The sequence below is a fragment of the Polypterus senegalus genome, chromosome 13 (genome assembly GCF_016835505.1).
Source record: "Polypterus senegalus isolate Bchr_013 chromosome 13, ASM1683550v1, whole genome shotgun sequence".
Lineage (NCBI taxonomy): Eukaryota > Metazoa > Chordata > Cladistia > Polypteriformes > Polypteridae > Polypterus > Polypterus senegalus.
This window is the reverse complement of record NC_053166.1, coordinates 21,734,677-21,751,797: the sequence shown is the minus strand read 5'-3', so window position 1 is coordinate 21,751,797 and position 17,121 is coordinate 21,734,677. Positions and strand designations below refer to the sequence as shown.

Below are 17,121 nucleotides of genomic sequence, written 5' to 3'. Positions count from 1 at the left end.
ACACTTTTCTTTGATTTACTCCTGTGCTCCACAGGTTAAAATTATAAATCAACCAGTTCAGAGTCTTGCAGTCTGTGCAGCATGTACAAATGACACTTCTAATACACAGTCCCCCCCATTTCAGGGCACCATAATGTTTGGAACAATTTGCATCACAGATGTTTGTGATTCCTCAGGTGGGTTTCATTATTCATGTAGTGTCCATTGTTCAACATGAGGACAAGAGCTGTGTCGATGTGCAAGTGAAAGAAGCCTTTATGAGGCCTTAAAACAAGAATAAAATCATTGGCAAAACTTTAAGATAACCTAAATCAACTGTCTGGAATAACATGGAGAAGAAAGAACACAATGGTGAGCTGAGTAACTGCAAAAAGGGAATGGTAGGCCAAGGAAGACCTACACTGCTGAAGACAGAGGAATCCTCACTCTAGTAAAGAAAAAGCCCCCAAATGCCTGTGCGACAGATCCGAAACAGTCTTCAGGGGGCCGATGTGGACGTGTTAGAGACGACTATCAGCAGAAGACTTCATAAACAGAAATACAGAGAACAAACTACATGATGCAAACCACAAAAACAGGATGGTCAGATTACATTTTGAATTCTGGAAAAAGGTCTTGTGGACAGATGAGACAAAAATGAACCTGCAAGAGCAAAGTGTGAAGAAGAAAAGGAACTGCCCGAGATCCAAATCAGACCACCTTATCTGTTAAACATGGCTGTGCTATGGCTTGGCATGTATGGCTACCACAGGTCCTGGCACACTTCTCTTCATTGATGATAGAACTGCTGACAGCAGTGGCACAATGAATTCTGAGGAGTGTAGAAACATCTGACCTGCTCAAGTTCCAGTAAAGGCCTCCAAACTCATTGGACGGCACTTCATCCTGCAACAAGATAATGAGCCAAACATACTGTTGATGGCAGTACAGGAGTTTTAAAAAGCTAAAAGCTATAAAAGTCAGGAATGGCCAAGCCAGTCACCCAGTTTAAATCCAATTGAGCAGACCTTCCATATGCTGAAGAGAAAAACTTAGGGGGACAAGCCCCCAAAACAAGCAGGAGCTGAAGATGGCTGCATTAGAGGTTTGACAGAGCATCACCAGAGAAGATAATCAGCACCTGCATGCATATAAGGGGTATGGCACAAATTCCTAAATTTGATGGCTTTAATAGACCTGTCATCGCTGTGTCCCAAACATCATGGCGGCCTAAAATGTGTATAAAAAGTGCTGTGTGATTGAAATGTAGGCAAATCCAACTTAAATGAAAGTCTGCAGTGTTCACTTTACTCACGGTGTCTGATTTGTTTGATTTGTAATTTTAAACTGTGGAGCAGAGGGGGATAAATCAAGTGGAATATGTGTCTTTGTCCCAAACTTTATGGAGGACAATCTCTCTCCTTGCTCTATCTGAACATCGCTCTGTGCCGGACCCTGTTTTCCCTCTTTCTCTGTGGCCCTGATATCGATGCTATAGGGTAATGCGCTCTTTTACCTGTGAAAGGTCTGTGCAAGCACTTGCTGTAATTAGATTTCGTCTTCAGAGACTTTTCTTCGAGACAAACAATAAAGCCCCCTGGACAAGTATTGATCTGAAACCTGGGGCAGTGATTATGTCTCCAAGTTCCAATGATAAGGAAACAAAATGAGCTTAACTGGAAAAGCAATCTACAAACAAGCGACCTGAAAGTGTTTATGTTCCTTGCAGGTTTCGCCGGAACTCCTGGCTATCTGTCTCCAGAGGTGCTAAGGAAAGATCCGTATGGAAAACCAGTGGACCTGTGGGCCTGCGGTAAGTTCCCTCGAAATTTTACTGACGCTTATTTCTTGGTAATGGTGACACATAGAGGGCAGACATTTCTTTCATGTTAGACAAACCTTCCATCCGTTGTCTTTCATGGCTACAGGCTAATTTCATGTGTTTTCTGTTTTTACTGGAACTGAATTAATGATTTCCTTCTAGGTCATTCATTTACATTCAATTAATTATCTTTAAGCTCAGGGTCTGAGGCCCATCACTAAATAGTTTTAAATGTCTGTCGATAAGCACGGTGCATTTAAAAAGTATTCAGACTCCTTCGCTTTGAGCACACTTATAAGAGTATTGTAGATCTCATTTTAAAGGGATACATTTGATTTTTAAATAAATTTGCAAACATCGTCACTTTGTCATTATGGGTTATTGAGTGTAGAGTGACTGGCACAAATGGCAAACTTAGTCATTTAAAATGAAATCTACTATACAATAAAGTGTGCAGAAAGTAAAAGGGGTCTGCATCCTCTCTGAATCCGTTGACTGTTTCTATTTTGATTTTTGAATTTTATAATTTTGGATTTTAAATCATCATTTCATTTAATAAATGAAACAGTGTGGCAATAGATGGTGCTATACCAGCACTGAACCTGGCACAGACAGACACAAGAGGCACACTTACACAAGTTCACGCTGTTTATTTTCTTCTTTCCTTTTTACAGCACCACACAATGCTCATACTCACAATGCCCAATCCTTCCTTTCTCTTTTCTGTTCTTTTCTTTACAGCCACCCTCACTCGCAAGCTCTGTCTTCTGGCTCCCGACTCCGGCTCCCTGAAAGGAGTGAGGCAGCCCCTTTTATAATGCACCCGGATGTGCTCCTGGTGCTCCCTGATAACCTGGTATGGTGGAAGTACTGCATACCATGGCCTCTGAACCATCCAAGCACCCCATGGCGGTGGCCACGGGTCCCCACAAGGTTGAGCTTTCAAGCTCTGTTCCTGTGGCCCCAACACCCACCATGGCGGCTGCCTTCTCGTGTTCCGGGGAGGTACTGCTCCTCTCCTGGTCCTTCCATCCTCCAGGCGTCCCAACTGGGCATGAGTCCCAGCTGTCTGCCACAACAGTTAGTTTTGTGTGGGCATAGTATTATCACAGTTTTGGCCGTCCCATTTGGGTGGGTTCACAATAGGCTTGTATTCTGCAGTGCTTATTTTTATTTTTAAAAGACATTAGAAGAATCTAAAGAAGAACAGGCCATTCAGCCCAACAAAGTTCACCAGTCCTATCCACATAATTCTTCTAAGATGTCATCAAGTCGAGTTTTGAAAGTCCCTAAAGTCCTACTGTCTACCACACTACTTGGTCACTTATTCCAAGTGTCTGTGGTTCACGGTGTGAAGAAAAACTTTCTAATGGGCATCCATCCATCCAGTATCCAGCCCACTATATCCTAACTACAGGGTCATGGGGATCTGCTGGAGCCAATCCCAGCCAACAAAGGGTGCAAGGCAGGAAACAAACCCCAGGCAGGGCGCCAACCCACCGTAGGGCACACACACACACACACACACACACACAAGACAATTTAGGATCACCAATGCACCTAACCTGCATGTCTTTGGACTGTGGGAGGAAACCGGAGCACCCAGAGGAAACTCATGCAGACACGGGGAGAACAGGCAAACTCCATGTAGGGAGGACACGGGAAGCGAACCCAGGTCCCCTAACTGCGAGGCGCTACCCACTGCGCCACCCAACTTCCTAATGTTTGTGTGAAATTTAGCCTTGACAAGTTTCCAACGGTGTCCCCGTGCTCTTGATGAACTCATTTTAAAGTCACAGTCTCGATCCACTGGACTAATTCCCTTTATCATTTTAAACACTTCAGTCAGGTCTCCTCTTAATCTTCTTCTACTTAAACTGTAAAGGCTCAGCTCTTTTAATCTTTCCTCATAACTCATAAAGAAATGAAATGGCTACTGATTGTGATTTTGTTTTCTGAACAGTGTGCATCTCATGGATTCTGGCCTTATCTTTAAATTTACCTGTCACACATCGTTCCCTGTTTTTTGTTGTGTCTTCTCAAATTGTAAGTATACAACTGGAACTTCTGTAGTGACCTGAAAGTAGTGTCAATGCATCTCACCTATTAGAACACTCTAGACGAGAACAGGCCATTCAGCCCAACAAAGCTCGTCAGTCTTATCCACTTATTTCTTCCAACAAAACATCGAGTCGAGTTTTTAAAGTCCCTAAAGTCTTACTGACTACTACACTACTTGGTCACTTATTCCAAGTGTCTATCGTTCTTTGTGTAAAGAAAAATTTCCTAATGTTTGTGCGAAATTTACCCTAAACAAGTTTCCAACTGTGTCCCCGTGTTCTTGATGAACTCATTTTAAAGTCACCGTCTCGATCCACTGGACTAATTCCCTTCATAATTTTAAACACTTCAGTCATGTCATATACAGTACCAAGTGCTGTTCTTTAGAATTGGTTTGCTTAATAAGGACAAAAAAGTGTGACCTATACAACATATACTGTACAACAACTTGTTGACCCAACAAAGATATTTCTCTTCTCTTCATATAAAACCTGGACTAATGATGAACAAGTAAAGTAAAGGATTTCGATAACTGAGATAGATTAAAGAATTAGTCTGAAGATTAATGAAGATTAAAGAAGTAGTTTGGCATCCATGCCCTTCTCTTGGTGTAATGTCAATAGAACATTAGAAACAATCTAGACTAGAACAGGCCATTCGGCCCAACAAAATTCACCAGTACTGTCCACATAGTTCTTCCAAAATAACATCATGTCGAGTTTTGAAGGTTCCTAAGGTTCTCCTGTCTACCACACTACGTGGTCACTTATTCCAAGTGTCTGTGGTTCTCTGTGTGGAGAAAACTTCCTAATGTTTGTGTGAAATTCACCCTTAACAAGTTTCCAATGGTGTCCCCAGGTTCTCGATGAACTCATTTTAAAGTCACCATCTCGATCCACTGCACTAATTCCCTTCATAATTTTAAACACTTCAATCAGGTCTCCTTTAAATCTTTTTTTTTGCTTAAACTGTAAAGGCTCAGCTCTTTTAATCTTTCCTAATAATTCATCCCCTGTAGCCTCATAATCAGCCTAGTCGCTCTTCTTTGGATTTCTTTTAGTACTGTTATGTCCTTTTTGTAGCCTGGAGACCAAAACTGCACCCAGTACTCCAGATGAGGCCTCACCAGATTGAAAGAAAGATTGAACAGAACCTTCTTGGACTTGTACTCTACACATCCTGTTATACAATAAATGGAATAAACAAGAAGTTTAGAATAAATTAAATGTTATGCACAGAAAAAAAACTGACACAGAAGAGGCTCTGAATGACAAATTGCATTTTCTTTCTTTTGGTTGTCCCCCCAACATTAAAAACATTCATGTCAGGTTAACTGGAGACTTAAAATGACCCTACTCTGTGTGTGTGTGTCTGTCTGTGTGTGTAAGTGAAAGCTTTGATGGCCTGGTGTTCTGTCCAGGGTTGTTTCCCCTACTGTGTTCATGGTTGCCTATTTAGACTCTGACTAACACAATCCTGAATTTCATGAAGTGACATAAGTACTAGGTTGTTGTACCGTGTTAGCCATTATGAATGTAGAGAAAAGCCAAGCAAAATGACACCTTTTATTGGCTAACTAAAAAGATTACAATATTCAAGCTTTTGAGGCAACTCAGGCCCCTTCTTCAGGCAAGATGTAATCATCTGATTACATCTTGCCTGAAGAAGAACCTGAGTTGCCCTCTAAAGCTTGCATATTGTAATCTTTTTAGTTAGCCAATAAAAGGTGTCATTTTGCTTGGCTTTTCTCTACATGAAGTGACATAAAGAATGCAGGTACTTAGATTGGTTTAGAGAAAATGTCCCTTGCTTGGATATCCTTCTTGGTAAAAACACTGTCTCTTTAATGGCATTTTATAGTTCTTTATTGGGTTGTGTGGTTCCTCATAGAACCATTGCTTGAAGAAGCACCATTTCATTCTGAGAAGGTTCTCTGCATATGAAGTTGGTTCTTTGTGGCAGAAAAACACTAAAACCTCTCATGTATGGTAGGCTACCCAGCAGGACACAAACAGATTTAGAAACCTTTGTTTAGCTTGTGTTATTGTATGTGGTGAGAGGCCTTTAAAAATTAGGAACCCATTGGTATTTCACAAATCTGTTACCATCTGGTCATTGTTGTTTATTGTATGGAGCCTGTTACTTATCTATAGAAATTAAAATTTATTTCTGGAACCTTCATGTGAATGGGTCTTTTGGGAATCCAAAACGGTTCCTCTATGGCATCGCTGTGAAGAACCACTCTGGCACCTTTATTTTTAAAGAGTGTACCTAAAATTGTTTTGCTGATTCAGGAATTCTGTATTTCAGTTTCAAAAAATGAAGATCTGAGCACCTGAATTTCTCCATTTTTTTTTCTTTTTTTATATGTTTTATTTCAAGGTTTTTTTTTTTAGAAAAGCTACTTAATAATGAAGAGATATGTAGGCTAAAAATGGCACCAATTTAGATGATTAGCTGTTGTTTCCCTTGTTATTTGCAATTCGTGGTTAATTGTCTTCCACTAATGAAAAGAAATAACTTGAAATTCTTGACAGGCAGGGAAATTAACATCAAGCCATCAATGGAACATTAAGACACTCCATCAGTGGTTGTGGTGTTTGAAGTAAAATTCACATTCTTCTTCATCTCTGAGACAGTCGACAGATAGACTTAGCCAGTGGGGGATGTCAACAAACAAGACAGCAGCCATGTTACATTCACTTCCGAACAAGTCATCCCCATGAAGTTAAGCTTGTTCAGGCCCAGCCAATACTTGAATGGATAGATAGATAGATAGATAGATAGATAGATAGATAGATAGATAGATAGATAGATAGATAGATAGATAGATAGATAGATAGATAGATAGATAGATAGATAGATAGATAGATAGATAGATAGATAGATAGATAGATAAAAAGATAGATAGATAGATAGATACTTTATTAATCCCAAGGGGAAATTCACAGATGTTTAATAATTTAACTATTTTGTGGAATTGAAGAGTCGCATAGTGCGGGGTCTCCTCAGTCTGTCAGTGGAGCAGGACGGTGACAGCAGTCTGTCGCTGAAACTGCTCCTCTGCCTGGAGATGATCCTGTTTAGTGGATGCAGTGGATTCTCCATGATCGACAGGAGCAGCTCAGTGCCCGTTGCTCTGCCACAGATGTCAAACTGTCCAGCTTCATTCCTACAATAGAGCCTGCCTTCCTCATAAGATTGTCCAGGAGTGAGGCATCCCTCTTCTTCATGCTGCCTCCCCAGCACACGACCGCGTAGAAGAGGGTGCTCGCCACAACCATCTGATAGAACATCTGCAGCATCTTATTGCAGATGTTGAAAGACACCAGCCTAGTATAGTCGCTGGATGGGAGACCAACAAGAAAAAAGCTTGGGTTGCTGATGGAGGAGGTGTTGGTGAGGCCAGTAGGAGGCGCTCACCCTGTTTTCTGAATGTGGACCCCAATGCCCCAGTGCAGTGACGGGGACACCACTGTGCTGTGAAAATGGCACCATCCTTAGGAGGAGATGTAAAACCAAAGGCCTGACTCTCTGTGGTCATTAAAGATCCATAGGCATTCACAGTGTGGTGTATCCTGATGTCCTGGCTAAACTGTCCACTACGGCCTGGTTATTTTGGCCCCCTCTAATCATCCCCTGTCTCTGCCTGGGTAACTCTCTCTCACCCATTCACCAACTAACAGTAATGTGTGGTGAGCATACTGCTGCAAAATTGGCTGCTGTTGCATCAACCAGATGTAGTGGTAGCATACCAGCGCAAAATGGCTGCCATCATGTCATTCAGATGGGTGTTGTAAATTAGTGGTGGGTGGCTCCCCACTCACTGTGTACTGTGTACAGCACTTTGAGTACCTTGAAAAGTGCTATATAAGTGTAATGAATTATTATTACATTATCCATTTTTGACATGGAGTTAAGAACCTGGGTGAAACAAAATTTGATCTCTCCAGACTTTTCCCCCTCACAGTCATGCTGAGAAGCTTATATTCCATTACCTCATCCCAAAGGTACTCTTTGAACTCTGCAAAGCAGGAGTAAGGTGAAGGTGATGTTGTATCTTTGGAACCTGCTTGAGATGATGGGTGCTTTATGACATGGGACATTATCTACAGTGTCTTCAGATAGTTTCAGACTCCTTCACTTTTTTTGACATTTTGTTTTATTGTCTTGTGCTAAAATTATTTAAACTAGTTTTTTCCCTCATCAAACAACACTTAATACCACAAAATGACAAAATGAAAACTGGATTTCTGGAATCTTCAATAAAAAAAAACTGAAATATCACATTGACAAAAGTATTCGGATTCTTTACTGTGACGATTGAAATTTGGCTTGGGTACATCCCATTGTATTGATAATTGTTGAGATGTTTCTACACCTTGTATGGAATCCACCTGTGGTCAATTCAATTAATGGCACATGATTGGGAAAGGCACACGCTTGTCTATGGAAGGTCACACAGCTGAGCAAAACCCAAGCCATGAGGTCGAAGGAGCTGCCTGCAGAGCTCGGAGACAGGAGTGTGTTAAAGAAGGTTCCAAAGAGCACATTGGTTACCATAATCCTTAAATGGAAAAAGCTTCATACAAACACAAATCTAACTAGAGGTGGCTGCCCAGACAAATTGACCAATCAGGGGAGAACAACTATGGTAAGTGAGGCGACCAAGAAATGAATGGCCACCTTGGATGAGCTCCAAAGAACCTGTATGGAGATGGGAGAAACTTAAGGACAACTACCACTGCAAGACTCCACTAATCTTGATTTTATGACAAAGTGGCCAGATGAGACATGACAGCCCACTACAGAACAGATTTCATTTGGTCAAACAACATCTGAACCTCTTGACCATTTCTGCATGTGAAACAGACTGAGTTACAGCCACATGGTTGTTTTTCTTATTATTTGGGGATTCCACATGATTTGAATTATTGATACCAACTGTCCCCCTCGACTTCACCTGCATAGTAGTGAAACAGGACAGTGAGGAGGGCCCTGCCCCGGGTCCCCACTCCTGACATCATGCTTCCCCATCCCCTCAACCCGCAGCCTCTATCTCAGATTTGCGCGAATATATCGCTCCTGCAAGTGAAACCCGATCTAAATCCGTTAAGTAGTTCCCTCGTTTGCTACTTAAGCTCCACCCCGCCCCACCCCCTGGCCTGCTGTTTGTCTCTCAGATTCACGCAAATAAATCGGTACCGTAAGCAAACTATGATACTTAGCGCAATGAAAGAAGTGGCAAAATTTTCAAGCAAGTTATAGAAAAAACACAATCTTAGTCCGTTAAGTAGTTCTCTTGTTCGCTACCTAAGAGGAGGTAAGGTTCTCCTCAAAGCTGTCACGTGAGTGAGGAGTGCCCCGCTCCCTTCCCCTCGGCCCGCTGTGTGTCTCTCTGATTCACACAAATAAATTGGTACCGCAAACGAACTATGATACTTAACGTGATGAGAGAAGTCACAAAATCAACCGGAATATTTAAGCAAGTTATAGAAAAAAAACCCTGATCTAAATCCATTAAGTTGTTCTCTCGTATGCTAGCTAAGCAGAGGTAAGGTACACCTTGAAGCTGTCGCGTGAGTGAGGAGGGCCCTGCTCCCCTCCCCTTGGCCCGCTATGTGTCTCTCGGATTTGCACAAATAAATCGGTACCGGAAGCAAACTATGATTATAGCATGATGAGAGAAGTTGCAAAAATAAACCGGAAAGTTCAAGAAAATTATAGAAAAAACACAATCTAAATCCATTAAGTAGTTCTCTTGTGTGCTAGCTAAGCGGAGATAAGGTACTCCCCGAGGCTGGTGTGTGAGTGAGGCGGGACCACCTCCCTCCCATCAGCCCACTGCATGTCTCTCGGATTTGCAAAAATAAATCGGTAATGCAAGCGAACTATGATACTTAGCGTGATAAGGGAGGTCCCAAAATCAACCAGAATGTTCAAGCAAATTAGAGAACAAAACACGATCCGTTAAGTAGTTCTCTCGTGAAAAGCGAACAGACAGACAGACAGACGTTATATTCTATATAGAGAGAGATTTTTCATACAAATGCCATGAGCGAGTAGAAGAGAAAAGGTGTCCCCCGACTCCTCAGTGCTAGTGGGTCTTATGCAGCATTGTTCATTTGTCTTCATTGTCTCCTCCTCTGTTACCTCCAGCAGGATAAACAAATATATGTGACATTCTGGCCAGTCATTCTAGACTGCAATACCCCTAATGACAAAGCGAGATCATGTTTTAGAAAGGTCTAATTTGTTAAAAATCAAAAACTGAAATCTCTCACTTGTAGAATTATTCAGACCCTTTTGTTGTGCCACTCCAAATTGTGCTTGGGTGCCTTCTGTTTGCTTTAATTCTCCTTCAGATGTGTCATGAACCTGACTGGAGTCCACCAGTGGCAAAGTGAATTGACTGGATGTTTCAGGAAGGACAACGTGTCCCTGTCTATAGAAGGTTCCTCAATTCATGCTGCATGTGTGGACAAAGACCAAGCCAGTAAGCCAAGGAAGTCTCTGTAGATCTCCGCAATCAAGTTGTGGTGATGCGTATATCAGTGCAAGAGAATAAAACCATTTCTAAAGTTTTGAGTGTTCCCAGGAGCGCAGTGGCTTCAATAATTGTGAAATGGAAGATATTCTGAACAACCATGGATCTTCTTAGAATTGTCGGTTTGGCCAAACTGAGTAACAGGGCAAGAAAAGGTGACCAATAAATCAGTTGTCACTCTAACAAAGCTTAAGATGTCCTCTGGTGGGATGCAAGAATATGTCAGGACAACCATCTAAGCAGTATTGCCGTTGAGCAGATGTTTTGATAAAGTGTCTAGACGGAAGTCGTTCTTGAGTAAAGGGTACACAATGGCATTTAAAGGACTCTGAAAGTTTGAGGATAAAGATTCTCTAGTCTGATGACACAAAAATTGAGCTGTCTGGCAAAGATCCTGCCACTGCTTATCACTTGCCTAATAACAACCCTATGGTGAAGCATGGTGGTGGCAGCATCTGGAGATGGGGTTTGCTTCTTAGCCTAAAACTTGTTAGGACTGATGGAAGGATGAATGCAGCCAAATACAAAGAGATCCTTGAAGAAATCCTGCTTCAAATTGCACCCCTTCTGAAACCGGGGTGACGGTTCATCTTTCAGCACCACGATGTCCTGAAGTATACTGCCAAGACAACACTGGAGCTGGCACAAGTCAGTGGCAGTGCCAAAGCTCAGACTTAAACCCCACAGATGATCTGAGGAGAGACCTGAAGATGGCGGGTTACAGATGCATCTCATCCAATCTATTGGAGCTTGAAAGGATCTGCTATGGAGAACGGGATAAGTTGCTTAAATCCCAGAGTGCAAAGCTTGTAGAGACTTCTCCAGGAAGACCCCAAGCTGACATTACTGTCAAAGGGGTTTCTACAATGTACTGAATTGAGCATCTGAATGCCTATCTGAATGACAGATTTCAAAAAATATCTAAAAACACATTATCATTTTCTCATTGCGGGTTATTGAATGTACATTGATGGGTAAAAATGGCAGATTTATCCGTTTAAAACTAAATCTACAACTCAATAAAGTGAGCAGAAACTGAAGGGGTCTGAACAATTGCTAAATCGACTGTATATTTATCATGCATTCTTGTCAAATTAAAAAAAAAATCTATAAAACAATATGTAATCCTAAAGGCGGAAGTACAGTGAATGTTCTAGTGGAACTGTTCACCATGTACGACTGAGTGATTATGTGGGAGGCTGTGTGGGAGCCTGCATGTGGGTGGGAAAATTGTACTTAACAGTTTCTTCACATGAAATTCATTTTCATTTATGGCATATCCTGCGTGGGTGACAGACTGCGTGTATATTTTTCTTTACACATTTAATTCCATGCAAATTACCCTTCATCAATTAATTCACAGTGTAACCCTGGCTTTGCCCACACTTGTGTTCTCCTATTGCTAGATTGTTTCACAGCCGTATTTTAATTCAGTGCAAGTCACTCTACGTCACTGCCACGAATCCCTCTAGCTCTAAATCATTTTTGAAATGTTCACTTTATTTTCAGGCAACAAAATCAATCACTCTGTATACACATGGGACTCTCAAATTGACCCTCGACTCCTCAGTGGCATCTTCATAGCTTTCAGTGAGAGCTAGGCATGCACACCATCAGTGTTTTGAAAATGAGACCTTAGTGTGAGTCGGCTTGACTGACAGCAGGTCGTCGGAGGAGGTCACACATTTTGCCTGCTGTTATTCATGTCACGTGTCATGAAGTATTCTTTGGGAAAGTGCATTCTCACGTGCACATACGTAATTAATGAGAGTTAAAAGGCTTATTTGTGAAAAAACACAAGGGAGTGCAGCCTTCATACTAGCCAGTAGCCTGCTGATAGCATGTGTGTGGCTTATTTTCTTCCCACCTGTCTGTAACCATCCCAGGTGGGTTTTTAAAATGAAAATTGTTTCTAGGATATTATTTAGTGATAAAACTGGCATCCTGTCCAGGGAGTGATCCTGCCTTAAACCTGATGAATGCTGGGATGGGCTCCAGCTTCCCTGAAACTCTGCTCAGAGTAAAGCAGATTTAGAAAATAAATGGATAAAATATATACAATTATATCAATACTATCTATCTATCTATCTATCTATCTATCTATCTATCTATCTATCTATCTATCATAAAGTGCGTCATCTAGCTATCAAATAGTGTCTTATCTATCTATCTATCTATCTATCTATCATAAAGTGCGTTATCTAGCTATCAAATAGTGTCTTATCTATCTATCTATCTATCTATCTATCTATCTATCTATCTATCTATCTATCTATCTATCTATCTATCATAAAGTGTGTTATCTAGCTATCAAACAGTGTCTTATCTATCTATCTATCTATCTATCTATCTATCTATTGATCATAAAGTGCATTATCTAGCTATCAAACAGTGTGATACACCTGATGAATGCTGGGATGGGCTCCAGCTTCCCTGAAACTCTGCTCAGAGTAAAGCAGATTTAGAAAATAAATGGATAAAATATATACAATTATATCAATACTATCTATCTATCTATCTATCTATCTATCTATCTATCTATCTATCGACCATAAAGTGCGTTATCTAGCTATCAAATAGTGTCTTATCTATCTATCTATCTATCTATCTATCTATCTATCTATCTATCTATCTATCTATCCATGCTACTTGACAGGTGTACCTACTAAACACATAGTCTGTCTAATAATGATGATTTCTCTATTACTGTATATTTTCCCTGTAAAGTGAATTTAAGAGTTTGAAATAAAAAGTAAGCCAATAGAGATAGTATGGTGGTGCAGTGCTTAGCATTGTTGTGTCACAGCAGAGCCCTGGGTTCACAGAATACTTCAATAATTTATAGAAGGATTTAAAATATATATTAACTTTTATATTAGAAATACATTCTTAGATATATTTATATCAGCATAGCTTGTCACCTGTTTATTAAAACATAATAGTACAATGGTATTGTAAGAAAGTATTTCTGTTTTGATTGCATCATGCACTTGTGAACTTTCGTACATGAGATAAGCCAGCCCTTACATTCCTGTTTTTTTTGCGCTTCTTATTGCTTATTCCATTCCAGTCCTGTTATAGATGGCATGATGGCCGGATACACAAACATGCGCCTCGTGTTTTGCTGTCTTAAATTGGCTAATTGCATCTGTCCTCTTAAATGCTGGATGGGCATCAGCCTAAAAGAAGTGGGTGTTCAGAGTGTACTGCAAATCTGGCTCAGACATATGAAGCAGAGGGTAATGGTGTGAGGAATCTTATTAGAACTGGCTGACGTTAAGAATGGAGTCCCTCAGGGGTCAGTGCTATGGCCGCTGCTAAAAATATCTCTAAATGATTTGGATAGAAATGTAAATAACAAGCTGGTAATGTTTGCAGAATCATTACAGGGGGACTTGGACAGCATGCAGACTTGGGCAGATTAGTGGCAGATGAAATTTAATGTCAGTAAATTTAAAGAGTTACATGTAGGAAGTCAAAATTTGACGTCTGAATACACAATGGGAGATTTGAAAATCAAAAGTACACCCTTATGAGAAGGATTTAGGAGTCATAGTGGACTCTGCACTATCAACTTCCAGACAGTGTGCAGAGGCCATTAAGAAGGCTAACAGAATGTCAGGTTATATAGCGCCTTGATGTGTGGAGTACAAGTCACAGGAGGTTCTCCTCGAGCTTTAAAACACACTGGTGAGGCCTCATCTGGAGTACTGGGAGCAGTTTTGGTCTCCAGGCTACAAAAAGGACACAGCAGCACTAGAAAAAGTCCAGAGAAGAGCGAATAGGCTGATTCCAGGGCTACAGGGGTTGAATTATGAGAAAAGATTAAAAGAACTGAGCCTTTACAGTTTAAGCAAAAAAAAATTTAAAGGAGACCTGATTGAAGTGTTTAAAATTATAAAAGGAATTAATCCAGTGGATCAAGACGGTGACTTTAAAATGAGTTCATCGAGAACACGGGGACACAGTTGGAAACTTGTTAAGGGTGAATTTTGCACAGACATTAGGATGTTTTCTTCACACAGAGAACCACAGACACTTGAAATAAGAGACCAAGTAATGTGGTGGACAGGAGGACTTTAGGGACCTTCAAAACTCGACTTGATGTTATTTTGTAAGAATTACGTGGACAGTACTGGTGAGTTTTGTTGGGCTGAATGGCCTGTTCTAGTCTAGATTGTTTCTAATGTTCTATTGACATTACACTCAGGGAAGGGCATTGATGCCAAACTACTTCTTTAATCTTCATTAATCTTCAGACTAATTCTTTAATTTATCTCAGGTACTGAAATTCTTTACCTTCGTTGTTCATCGCTTTTGAAAAATTTTCATTAGTCCAGGTTTTATATGAAGAGAAGAGAAATATCTTTTTTGGGTCAACAAGTTGTTGTATATGTTGTATATGTCACACTTTTTTGACCTTATTAAGCAAACTGCGAACTGCATTGACACAACTTTTAGATCACTACAGAAGTTCCAGTTGCATATTAATAATATGAGACAACACAACAAAACACAGGCAATTACAATTAAATGATGTGTGATAGGAAAATTTAAAGATAATTTTTTGTTATCAGCAGGCCAGAATCCATAATATGCATAGTTTTCAGAAAACAAAATCACAATCAATAGCCACTTAATTTCCTTATGGCCACTGAATGTCATATAGTAAAAGTGCTTGACCAAAAGTGTCTTCTAGAACAGGAGTCCCCAACTCCGGTCCTGGAGGGCCACCATGGCTGCAGGCTTTCATTCTAACCAGCCATGGTGGTCCGCCAGACTCGGCAATCCCTGTTCTAGAACATTTTTTTCCCGTTTCAGATCATTGGGGTTTAAAATATTTGCACTTAAAAGGTGATGTTTCTCTGTTGAGGAGTTTATTGTCTAAATTTGGGCCAGAAAGGCAATGCCACAAATGAGAACAAATAAACATGTCTAAAAATAAAATGTGTTCACCAGTTTGTCTACAATAAATGGTTGGTTGGGCTGGTTTGCCAGGCTGTGGTACAAGTTGCTTCCTCTTGACCATGATGAGAACTTCCTATTTTAATGTGAGGCAGGAACCTCAAGCAGAAACCAAAATTACAGGAGCAACAGATCTACTCAGTCATAGCATCGATTACAGCAGATTATTGTAACTTTAGCAGAGCTTTTACGTTAAGATCATTTCAGACAGTTCATCCTGCGTTTTAATTCCCTGTTTCACTGCCGCTAATTGAACAATTTCTCATCCCACAGGTGTCATTTTATATATCCTCCTTGTTGGATATCCACCATTTTGGGATGAGGATCAGCATCGACTGTACCAACAGATCAAAGCCGGCGCCTATGATGTGAGTGACTCTAGACGTTCTTTAAGAGAGACAAGCTCTTTGCTTCTCAGCTGGAATCCAATTTGCTGCATTTCCCCCTGCTTTTACGTGGGAGTGCAACAAGGCAAAGTGCTTTTGTAACTTTCAGAGCATCCGGCCAAACACAGCACTAAATAAATATAATTAAATTGTCGGTAACAACGTGTATTTCAGTGTTAAATGCTCACTTTTCTTACATCGGCTTGACATAATGCTTCTGTGCTGACGCTTGTTCATGACATTTTAAATGTGAAGCTATTTCATTGTGTTTATCAAATTTGTCGATCTGCTCTTCTTAGAAACAGTAGTATCTGGTAGTCATACCTTTCTGAAAATGAAACATGTATTGACTGTGCAATTAAAATCCAGGCCATTACTTGTAGCTGACCTCAGTAGCTCTCCTGTAAAAATAGGTGCGCTGCTTGATCTCTACAGGCCATTTTTATTTATGTCACCGATGACTCACGTTATGAACTTGATATCATTTATAGTTTCTTTTGATTGCTTAGACAGGCAGCACAATAGAAGTGCGTCTTGTTTAAACATGATTTGTAAAACTGAGTGTTAAAAAAAAAAAGTCACCCCACTGGAATTTTTAGTTTAGGGTCCAATTGATGATCATGCCGACTATGCCAAATGTTCAGGTTAAATTAAGGTACCCTAAACAGTCATTCATGTTCACAGAGAACAGGTAAGTTCAGTCACTGCCACTTTTAATAACACTGATATGTGACAGAAGTGGGTTCATTGGCATATACAAATTGTATATAAATTCTTAAAAATAAATAATATAAAAGCAGAAAACAAAAGCATTATTTCATGCTTGAAATTTATACCTTATAATCTTGATACATTTTATGCTTGTCTAATGCTAAATGGTTTAAAGATTCCAAATTACAGGTGGCTTCAATCCACTAAAAAACAAGTGTAAGAGCCATTTGCCAGTTATTTCGGTGCCATGTTGAGTTCATAGAAGTATTTTCTTAGTTATGTTAAATGTTTGCCTATAAATTAGATCGTAGTATATGGAAGATTCTGTGAATTTCCCCTTGGGATTAATAAAGTATCTATCTATCTATCTATCTATCTATCTATCTATCTATCTATCTATCTATCTATCTATCTATCTATCTATCTATCTATCTATCTATCTATCTATCTATCTGTAACCCCCACAAGCTGAATTGAATTGGTATTTTCTAACTATTTCTTGTCCATCTGATTGCAGATTAGTGTCAGAAAGTGACTTGCCTTGCTCTGTGTAAGCCATGAAGAGCCCACAGTTTCAAACCGAGCCTCAATGTGCTCAGTTGTTTGTGCAGAGCTGTACATTTACAACAAACTGAATATGAAGTACAGCA

General features: G+C 40.2%; 1 protein-coding gene across 2 annotated transcripts in view; it reads left to right on the top strand.

Moving 5' to 3' along the window:
• camk2a (calcium/calmodulin-dependent protein kinase II alpha) overlaps nt 1-17,121 on the top strand; it is a 410,473-nt gene that overhangs the window by 317,450 nt on the left and 75,902 nt on the right. For both annotated transcript variants that reach the window (XM_039774535.1, XM_039774534.1), the window contains exons 8-9: nt 1,709-1,792; nt 15,648-15,742. In XM_039774535.1, the coding sequence (XP_039630469.1) occupies nt 1,709-1,792; nt 15,648-15,742 (179 nt within the window). The remainder of the gene's footprint in view (nt 1-1,708; nt 1,793-15,647; nt 15,743-17,121) is intronic.